The sequence below is a fragment of the Nilaparvata lugens genome, chromosome 6, assembly GCF_014356525.2.
Source record: "Nilaparvata lugens isolate BPH chromosome 6, ASM1435652v1, whole genome shotgun sequence".
Classification (NCBI taxonomy): domain Eukaryota; kingdom Metazoa; phylum Arthropoda; class Insecta; order Hemiptera; family Delphacidae; genus Nilaparvata; species Nilaparvata lugens.
In genome coordinates this window covers 15,374,254-15,385,087 of record NC_052509.1, presented here as the reverse complement: position 1 = coordinate 15,385,087, position 10,834 = coordinate 15,374,254, and the positions used below count along the sequence as shown (strand labels likewise).

Genomic DNA, 10,834 nt, shown 5'->3' with positions numbered 1-10,834 from the left:
TGGAAAATGATATCGTGAAAGTGAACATGTTCTTTAAAAATCCACTTCTGGTGTAAGTAAGAATTTGTAGTTTGTTTAGAAATAAAACTCCTCAAACAGGAACTCAACTTTTTTGTCCACATGAGCTGTACACACATGATAGCCCCACGACATATCAGAGAATCTCTTTAGCAATACCTAAATAGAATGAAATTAGAAGTTTGTTTTTATTCAATTCGTTCTCAAGCAATGCAAGGTCATCCAGAAAATTCCTATTTCACCTAGGCCTAGTTAGTGCTAGCCGCTTATTCAACGCAATCCTAGCATTTGCTTAAAACTACTTCAAGTTGCGATGCCCGGTTTGATTAATTTGACCCACCATTTCACAAATGTAAGAATAAGTTTATTTACAGTAAATAAAGAAAATAATAATTCAAAAGAAAACAGACTGTTTGATAATATCAATAATAATATATGCAATAATATTGCATATAATACAATAATGTTTTCCATGGTGAAATAATAATTATTATGACGGTAAAAATTATTCTACAATTGTTATTAAAAGTGTACATAGCTTGAATAAATCTCTAAAAACTAGGAGGCTCTATAGGAAAGGAATCTGCACTATTGCATGGAAAGAAGTCTTTAAGTTTTAAAATGAGGTTATTGAGCCTTCTGTTCTCAACGTTGCAAATCTCAAAATAAGTTTGTCCATATAAATATTTTTTCTCTTGTATCACACTTTTTATGAAGTAAACAATGGATATGTAAGTATGGCTCAGGCGAATCTCATATACCATTATTCATTATCTATCCAGGATATTACAAAGTTTGAGTTTCCATTCCAGGAATTTCTAAGTTTCTTTCCCAGAGAAACTGGTCAGGAGCAACAACCCAACCATTGTAACTCCGCCACCCTTGATTGTCATATACAAAATACCAAATTGAAACTTGAACATTACAAGGACCTGGAACTATCAAGTACTGAAGATGTAAGTTTTCACTGGCCTACTTTCCAAACCCAGAAAATAATCGACCAAAATGCTGATATAATGTTGTGTTAATTTCTTAAATTATTTTTATTCAATATTTTCTTGAGAATTGAAATAAATTCAAAAGAAGACATTAATTTATGTTCGACCGTATACTTGAAAAGTATAATAAATTCCATTCCAGTTTTATTCAATAAATTATTTGTTTATAAAAACTATAAAAAATATATTAGATCCAGAACTGTTGATACGATTACACAGTATAATAATTATTGTAACATACAATAACCAAATTCATGATAGAATAACTTCAATTGAAGTATCCAATATGTTTTAAATGAAATTACTAAGAAAACTTAGAAGCATCAACTCTTGAATGAATAGTTCGAAGAACTCCGATTAAATATAAAGGTGGCAATTGTTGCCTTTTACTTCAATAACCTCAAGTTCTCAAGTCTGTAACTACATTGTGGAAATGTTTCAGGAACAAAGTGCACTTGAATACAATGTTCCATCGCTTCTGCAAATGCAACAAAATCTACTGGATTCTATCGATAAATGGGAAATTGGATTTCAAAGTAATCTAGAAAGCAATCTGAATAACACATCGCCGGAAAAGGCTGCTATCGAACTATCGAACAAACAAAATGGTGTACGAATTTCCCAAAACATCAAAACTCTTCGATCTTCTTGTTCCAGAATTGAAAAGGTATTATTTATCCTATCAAATATCATCTAATTGAAGTAATAAATGTGTATGTTTATATTAATTAGTAAAACCTTATTAATTTATAACCCTCAGGTGTGAGAAGCTCAGTTTGACAAGAATTCCTCGTAGATTTCACAATTTATTATTGATGAGCATATAAATATAAATGCATTATCAAAACCCAACTATCCTGGAGATCAAACCAGTTTATTAAAATCCTATTTCATTAGCAATCATGATCATATTTCTTTTGAGTTTGTGTATTATGTACACAACTCAAACTGTATAAATAAATTTCTTCAATCTGGAGAAAATAGTCATAATCAACAAAAAATATAGAATTTAATTCTGATACACCATACTTTTATTCTGTTTTTATATTACACTGTTCTTGTTTCGGTTACCTGTATTTAGAAACCTTTTATTTATTTAATAATATTTAAGACGTTTGTTTCATTAAGCATTGATGAATTTGTATTTTAGTTTGATTACAAATAATTATTCACTATTATAAATATAATTCTAATAATGTTTGTCATTAGATTTATTGTTTAGGAATTCAGAATTATTTTCTCCAATCTTTTTTCAGAATTTGGAAAATCAAAAGGTAGTAACAAGCTTGCAGATCGAGTTACAAGATCGTAACCGATGGTGAGAAGATTCAATCTTGATTCCATTGCGAAATTGATTTTTATAAGTATTAGCTTTGAATGTATAATTTTGAAAATAATAATAATAATACCTTTCCAAACATTATATATGTATTATTACCCTATCGATATTTATTTTATCTTTAAAATTGTACGCTAACTTACTCTTTTTTTAATAAAACCTAATAAACTAATTTATTTTTTATCATACTGCACTTATTCTTTCAAGATTTCCTTCCACATCGTAAAAAGGCAAATACCTAGTATATCTCATAATATGAAGACCAACGTTTTGTTAATTTAATTGTACGTTTATTCTATTGCTATTATTCTACATGGAATTGTTTACACTATTTCTTTTACAATATTTTAGAGGCTAAATGCTGTCAGTAATTTTTACTACCATTGAGAAAACATTGGTACTATCCTTTTTCTATGGTTCATATTAAAAAATCAAACTCTTGGTAAAAGCAATGCCCTATAAGTACGCGCCCCCTCTTAGTATTTTAAATGAAAAAATGTCCGAACCCCCAATATTTTATACGAGTAACTGATTTTCAGAGATTCGAGTAACAGTGGATCTAAATCAACAAACGGATTTCGACCTTAGCTCTGAAGTTATTCAGCATGTATAGATGTGACAGATCAGACTTACCAGTGCTAAATTAAGTGGTGTGGAGTCCTTGTGGCTGTACATAATAGTATTTCTAGTTACCCTATTGTTGTATTGTCTTGTAAAAGTGAATGCCTGTTTATTTTATGTTCCCTGTTAGTTTGTAAGTTTTGCTTGTTGTGCCTATATTCCTCCTAACCAGCCCTAAGGTTTATGATGATTTATGCCATCCATTGATTGTGCCATATGCAAGCTGGAAGCCCAGATTATGTATTACTGATTGGTGATTTTAATCTGCCAAATGTTGATTGGTCCAGATTGACTTGTTTCATGCTGCTACTTCTAGATCTATTGCTGATTTGGCTCTTGCACACAACCTCCAGCAGGCAAACAACGAGTTGAATTCTAGGGGAGTACTTCTGGACCTGGTTTTTTCTTCTATTCCTGACTTGTTGGTGGGTAAGCCATTGGAAGTACTGGTTCCTGAGGATAGGCATCACCCTGCCCTTCATATAGGTTTTTGCTTGAGTGGTGGGTCTCAACCAAGATATGTTAAACACATTCCTGACTTCCGGAAAAGTGATTTGGTCTCTATATTCCAGGTTCTTCAGGGTAGGGAATATCCGCTTTTAAGCTGCATGGAAGGTATGGTGGTTGAGCAGAAGTTCAGTGAATTCTGCAGTGATTTGAGATCTTCTATCATGAGGTTTACTCCAGTGAGAAGGGTTTATGTCTCTAACTTCCCTAAATGGTTCTCTAATGATCTAAAGAGACTGATTGTGGCTAAAAAGATTGCACACAGGAATTACAAGGCCAATGGCAGTATCCACCTCTATGAAGCTTTCTGCTGCTTGAGGGACAGATGTAAGGACTTGACTAGAAGATGTTATGATGCCTATATAATGGGTGTGGAGGATTCTGTCCACACTAATATAAAATCTTTATGGTCCCATGTCAATGGGCTAAAGAAGGTCTCTAAAAAATCCACTATTGTAGAACTGGATGACAAGTGTGCTTCTACAGCTGCTGGTAAGTGTGAACTCTTTGCTGAATGCCTTTCATCCACTTTTGCTCAGAGTGTAGTTCCTGTAGTGATTTTTGCTTTTGATTTTGGCTGAATCAGGTGGTTCCGCCATGCTGCATTGCTGCTTCTGATGTTCAACGGGGCTGGAGACTTTAGATGTTAATAGGGGGGTAGGACCTGATGGTATTCCTTCTCTGGTACTCCGTTTCTGTGCTCCTGTCCTGGCTGGTCACCTGGCTGTGTTCTTTGCTGCTCTGCTAACAGTAGGTATCTTCCCTGAGGTTCTCAAGAGTGGTTTCCTGGTGCCTGTGTTCAAGTCAGGTGACCATTGTAATGCCAGAAATTATAGACCTATTACAATCCAGTCTGTGATAGCCATGGTATTTGAGGGCAAAGTTAAGGACCATCTTTATTTCTGCCTGCGTAAGGGTATATCTATGGAGCAGCATGGGTTTCTGAGGTCTAGATCTACAGCTACTAATCTTCTGGAGTTTCAGGATTTTGTGATGGGAGCCTTTGTGAATGCTTGTCAGGTGGATTGCTTGTTCTTGGATCTCTCAAAGGCCTTTGATAGAGTTAATCACACTCTTATGATTGCCAAGTTGAAGGGTTATGGAGTCCATGGATCATTGCTAATGTGGTTGGATAGCTACCTGAGGGATAGAACTCTTATTGTTAGGTATGAGGGTCATGAGTCATCACCATTCAGGGCCTTATCTGGGGTTCCACAGGGGTCTTATCTGGGTCCCCTCCTTTTCAACTTATTTATGAATGATATGGTAGTGTCATCTCTTCCAATTTCTTAATGTATGCTGATGATGTGAAACTTTTTGATGTGGTGTCGCATGGTACAGGGCGCAATGCACTGCAGTCTTCACTCTTGAACATTGATAAATGGTGTTTGGATAATGGCATGGCACTGAACACTGCTAAGTGTGTGATGATGTCTTTCAGACGTGGGTCCAATATCCTTGATATTCAATATGTCCTGCAGGGTGCTCCTCTGATAAGAGTGTTTAAATTCAATGACCTTGGGGTTACCATGAGTCCCTCCCTTAGTCCTTTGGAGCATGTGTGTGGGATAACAGCCAAGGCTAGGTCACTGCTAGGATTCATTTTCAGGTCCTCTAGAGATTTCAGATCTCCTCATAGTCTCCTGGTTCTGTTCAGGGCACTGGTCCTTCCTGTTATGGAGTATGCTTCTGTCATATGGTCCCCATACCACCAATACCAGATTGATATGCTACAGAAGGTCCAGAGACGTTTTGTGAGAATGCTTGGCTGCAGGATGGGGTTTGCATACTTTGATGTGCCTGTGGAGGAAATTGAGAGACATTTTGGCCTTTTACCCTTGGCTTCTAGGAGGAGACTCTTCGACTTGATGCTTCTTTACAATTGGTGAATGGAGCATTGGACTGCCCGGAATTGTTGGCTGGCATTGATATCTGTGCTCCAAGAGGGACCCGCTCCAGGACGATCTTCAGACGACGTCTTCATACAACAGCTTACGCATACAATAGTGGTTTGTCAAGGGTGCTGCGATCTGGTTGTGAGGCTGCTGCGGCAGGAATTGATTTCTTTGATGTGTCCGTGGTAGCTTTCAGGAGGGCAGCCATGCGGTGGGGACTCTAGCTCCTTCTTTGTTGTTAGCTGATATTTATATATCTTTCGTCTTATCATCCTTTCTCCTTTTGTTTTTTTATGCATGTATTTTGTTATACCCTTTGTGATTACTTGTTAGTGATCTAATGCTGAGGTTTGCCTAATTTATTTTTCTCTTTTATTTGGCTATAGGCTACTTTGAATGCTTTACCTTCATTGCTTTGCTTTAAAATTTAGCTTCATTATGTTATATGTATACTTGATTGTTGTAATTGGTGTGTACCGTTGGAAATCTTAAATAAATAAATAAATTATTAAGAGTGCTTGGAAATGAAGCCAAACATACTTCCTAAATCAGCGTTTTTCTGCGTTCTCTCAGCTTCTTCAAGAACTAAATTATTGACATAAAATGCCAAATTTGGTTCAAAGGCTCAGCTTAGGTCTAAAAATGCATTGGAGGAATTTCCGTACGGGAAGTACCGTAACGCCCAAGATCAGCGGTTTTATTAGCTTCTTCAAGAACTAATTGACAGAAAATATTCAAATTTGGTACAGAAGTTTAGCTACGATCTAGAAATAGTCTTTAGAAGTCTTCAAAATTACGCCAAAGATTGGCGGTTCTCCAGCGCTTTCTTAGCTTTATCAAAAGCAAATGTTAAATTTGGTACAAATATTTTCTGTTTTAGAAATTCTGTGTCACGAGCTCGTGGCTTCAAAATTTTGCTGAAGATGCCCGAAATAGATGTTTTTCTGCTTTTTCTCGGTTTACCTATTCAAAACCTAATACTTCTCATTATGAGAAGACAGGCAGTGCTGGCCAATGGCATGCATTCACAGATTAGAGATTGTCATGACTGTTGAGTACCCCACAGGATTCTGTCTAGGGCCTTCTGCTTTTTCCTAATTTCAGTGGATGGCAGTGGAGGCGTCCTTAAGAGCGCCTCTTCACTAGGAAATACTGAAACGAAGTGCATCTAACAGGTGATTCTCATAGAACATAATCTCATGAACTTGTTTCTAGTTAACTGAACTGTGTTGACTTATCAATATTAGTCCTCGAAATTTTTTATATTAACCAACTAGATTGAAGTTGTAATATTCTTTATTAGGATAAGATTGGTTGGATGAGAATTGATATTGCGGAACTTTTCCATAATTATTGTTTATTTTTCAAGTTATTATAAGAGTTATTGCATTTTTCACGCAGAAATAAAGTCAAAATTTATTATTATTATTGTTATTTTAGTCCAGTTCTTTAAAACAATAATTAATCATTTTTATCCTTGAGGTGTCCTTAAGCGCGCCTCTTCCACTAGGAAATACTGAAATGAAATGCATCTAACGGGTGATTCTCATAGAACATGAACTTATATATCATTGTGCAAAGTATCACTGTGAGGACAATATAGATGGTGATGATGATTGAAGCTAAAAATTAGGAGTTTTTCACAATACAAGGAGCATTGTTGTCAGGTGTACCAGGAAATCTATATGAGATAGAGCGCTCTACCTGATCTCAGATTATAGGGCACAAAATTACGCCCAGAAGGATTTTGAATTTTACATCTAGATTGTAACAATCGGGATATATTGTTGATTAAATACTAAATATCAAAATTGTTTTTTTATTATTGAAATTTCACTCATTTTTTAAAAAACATTACTCATTGGAGATAGAGAGTTCCGAATGATCTCATTTTATAGAGAATTTCATCATCATCAGTGGCGCTACAACCCGCTACAGGTCTTGGCCTCCTCCAGTATTCGCCTCCATTCGTCTCTGTCTTCCGCCCTCGCTTTCCAACCTCTGGCTCCAATCACTTGTGCGTCCTTGTCAACACCGTCCATCCAGCGCAGTCTCGGCCTTCCTGGTCTTCGCCTCCCTTCCATCCTGTACAGCATGAGTCTCCTTGGTGGGTATGTCTCATCTGCCCGAATAAGGTGGCCAGCCCATCGCAGTCTACCAATTTTGATCATTTTGACCACATCAGGTTCACGATATACTTGTAGAGTTCCTCATTCTTCCTCCTCCGCCAGGTCTCATCCACTTTTATTCCACCACAGATGCTTCGCAGTACCCTCCTCTCAAAAACTTTGAGTTGGCTCTCGTCTTTTTTTACAGTGTCCATGTTTCACTGCCATACATGAGTACTGGCAGGATTAGCGAGCGATATATTTTAAACTTTGTGGCTCTGCTCAGCACTTTGTTTTTTATATACTTGGAGAGACCATAGAAGCATCTGCTGGACAGGAGAATTCTCCTTTCCACCTCCTTTGTTGTTTCATTTTTACCATCGACGAGGGAGCCCAGGTATACAAAATCATCTTTAACCTCAAAGCAGTTATCATTCATCTGAAGCCTCACCCCGATGTTGTGGTTCGTTGATGTGATCATGACCTTTGTTTTGTTTTCATTTATGTGAAGGCCCATTTGCAATGCTGCATTTTTAATATTTTTAAAGGCCTCCTTCATATCATTCACCGATCTTCCAATGATATCAAATGTCGTCTGCGTACGCGAGAATTTGGGTTGATTTATAAAAAAAATTCCCTTCAGTGTTGACTTTTGACTCACGAATGACTTTTTCTAAAGCTATATTAAATAACAAACATGAAAGAGCATCTCCTTGTCTCAGCCCTGCCTCCATCTCAAAAGGCTCCGACAGATGGTTTTGTATCTTCACCCGGCATACAACTTTAGACAAGGATGCTTTTGTAAGGTTGATGAGCTTCCTTGGGAATTGAAATTCATCCATGGCTTCGAATAGCCTTACTCTCAGGATACTGTCATAGGCCGCGGTGAAATCCAAGAAGAGGTGGGAGGTTCCTATTTTATATTCATGAGCCTTCTCTAGAATCTGTCGCAGCGAGAATATTTGATCTATAGAGAATTTCATAATCTTAGAAAAGGCGAGAGCAAATCTTTCTGTCCGATCACTGGATTTGGCGGAAATACGTAGCTGGAAAATGAACCGAAAATACGAGGTTTTTGGGCTATTCTGAATATAGCACAAGGAAATTTTGCATGAAGAATTTTGTTCTGGACTTCTCTCATGTATCCAAAATGATATATTTAAAAAAAAAACAGAACTACAATATAAATTGCAAGCACACCCCCTTTTTATGTCTTTCTTTGTATTTGACGGGAGCAATCAAGCTCAACATAATGAAGGATGCATGCGAGCTGTTCTCATTCTGGATGATACAGCCGATGTATAAATCAGGATTACAATATTTTACTGACGTCAAAAGACTGATTCTGAGCACGTAATGTCTGAACACAATGCTTTCTGAAAAGTAGAAATCGCTCAAGTGGGTGGTAGATGAATCAGTTGTTTGAAAAATGTACTTCAAGGAACTACTAAAATGTTGAAAAATGATCTGGTAACACGATAACTCCATTCCTAATTAACCGATTGTCTTGAATTTTAAACTTAAGGTCCTTATACCATGAGGATCCGACAATAAAAAAATTAATAAAATTCAATTCAAAATGGCGGAAAAAGACTAAAAAAACATGTTTTTCACGGGTTTTTCGAAAACGGCTCTAAAGATTCTCTTCAAATTTATACCCTGGATAGCTATTTGTAAACCCTATCAACTGACATAACTCTCATTTATGGGAAAATTGCAGAAGCTCCGTAATATTCTTGAGAAAAATGGATGTTGTTAAATTTCTAACACGATTTTCTCAAAAATGACTTGACCGATTTTTTCAAATTCATACTCTGTATAGTTATTTATCAGCTCTATCAACTGACATAAACAGGGGGTCCACCTCATCCTTATCTTCATTAATAATAGATAAGGTTATCTCTTTATTAATAATAGATAAGGTTTTCAAAAAGACCATCTTTTGGTCACTCTTCACGACCTAGAATCGACTTTTTGAAAAGAGGTGTGTTCAGATAAAATGCGTAAAGAAAATCTCTCAAGTATCAACCCAATTATTTATTCGATTGGTGATATCAATTAATAATAAAGTTCCACAATAAATCTCATACTGTCATCCATAAAATGTTTGAAATATTACAAAAAAAAATCAAAAGGGCTTTGTTATTTGTTTAGCGCACCACGAGATGGCCCCTAGTTGTCTTCCCAAAATCATCGCCAACCAGTGGTCTTCTCGGTATGCTCATTTGCCAAATTCAGTGGCTCAGCCACTCAGCAATCAGCTGTACTACAGGTGAATCCGTTTCAGGTTCAGATATTCTGTGATAATATTATGGCAAATAATTAGTTGGTTATTAAATTTTCAAGATTAAAATAATTTTTCATTATTTTGACTCATATGATTCATTGAAAAATGGAGAGTATCCTCGAAAAATTGCTTGTTGCTGATAACAATAGCATTCAAGAGGTAACGTTTCAATCTTACTAACTTACTATTACTCATTACAGTCTTCCGGCTAGCACATGGCTTGACATTTTGAATTGCTTGATTTATTATAATAAATACTTTTAATTATTGACCACTCTATTAAATTTTTACTAGTATAACGATGAATTTAAAAATATATTTAAAATTTCTTGTCAGCAACAAGTTGTTAAATAATTTTGAGGTTATGATTATTAACTGTAGGTAGGCTACAATACTGAACAAGTTTTTGATTTACCTTCATCTTTAGAAATATTGTTTTGATCATACCGTGTGGGTTTGAAATACTAGTCGTTCTGTGAACAGTAGGCCTCGCACAGTTATAAACCACAGCCTCATTTTTATTGTCCATGAGAGTAAATCCTGTCTGTATGTCGTGTCGGCGAGATATCGGTGTAAAAACGGCTAATGGCTGTTTGAGTTGGTGTATCAATAAATTCTAACATCAAAAGCTAGTCTCCTTCAAGAAGTACTGGCAACAGGTTAGCTTAAGTTGAAAGCAGAGAAAGGTCGAGAGAAGATACAATGTTTACTTTCAGTTATTAATTACATGCGTCATTGTATGCAATGAATAGTCCACACCACAGCTAATATTTTACCAAGTTTTTTACATTGAAACATTAATTGCATGCGTCAATAATCCACTGGGCAGCTGATTCATTATAAATAATTCTAAAGTCTGATTTTCATGGTAATATTGTCAAGACACCTGATGACCTCTCAGGTGGAGGGGAAAAACAGTGAGTTAAGACACCGAAAACTCACTGAGAGCTACATTTGGATTCGGAGGTGTGCTCAGGTATTCCCAGTCAATCCTTTGAAAAGCAGAGGTAAAGAGTGGGAGACTCAGGGTTGATACCAGCCCACGTTGGCTCAATTACATC

The 10,834-nt window shown here is 36.2% G+C and overlaps 2 protein-coding genes across 2 annotated transcripts in view; both read left to right on the top strand.

Annotated features, from left to right (window-relative positions):
- The first annotated feature begins 740 nt into the window (after positions 1–740).
- LOC120351813 lies at positions 741–2,538 on the top strand. The gene is made up of 3 exons (XM_039430230.1): positions 741–974; positions 1,459–1,683; positions 2,273–2,538. Exons 1-3 carry the CDS (start codon positions 756–758, stop codon positions 2,336–2,338), a joined length of 510 nt encoding a protein of 169 aa, XP_039286164.1. The 5' UTR covers positions 741–755; the 3' UTR covers positions 2,339–2,538.
- A 7,200-nt stretch (positions 2,539–9,738) lies between these two features.
- LOC111044152 (importin-4) overlaps positions 9,739–10,834 on the top strand; it is a 37,458-nt gene continuing 36,362 nt past the window's right edge. The window contains exon 1 of the mRNA XM_039430215.1: positions 9,739–9,932. Coding sequence (XP_039286149.1) covers positions 9,879–9,932 — 54 coding nt within the window. The 5' untranslated portion in view covers positions 9,739–9,878. The remainder of the gene's footprint in view (positions 9,933–10,834) is intronic.

Bases quoted from the DNA above. Each gene is read 5' to 3' on its own strand.
- LOC120351813 (XM_039430230.1), top strand. From the start codon at position 756: ATGGCTCAGGCGAATCTCATATACCATTATTCATTATCTATCCAGGAT. The intron at 975-1,458 runs GTAAGTTTTCAC...GAAATGTTTCAG, and splicing joins AACTATCAAGTACTGAAGAT to GAACAAAGTGCACTTGAATA. The intron at 1,684-2,272 runs GTATTATTTATC...ATCTTTTTTCAG, and splicing joins CTTGTTCCAGAATTGAAAAG to AATTTGGAAAATCAAAAGGT.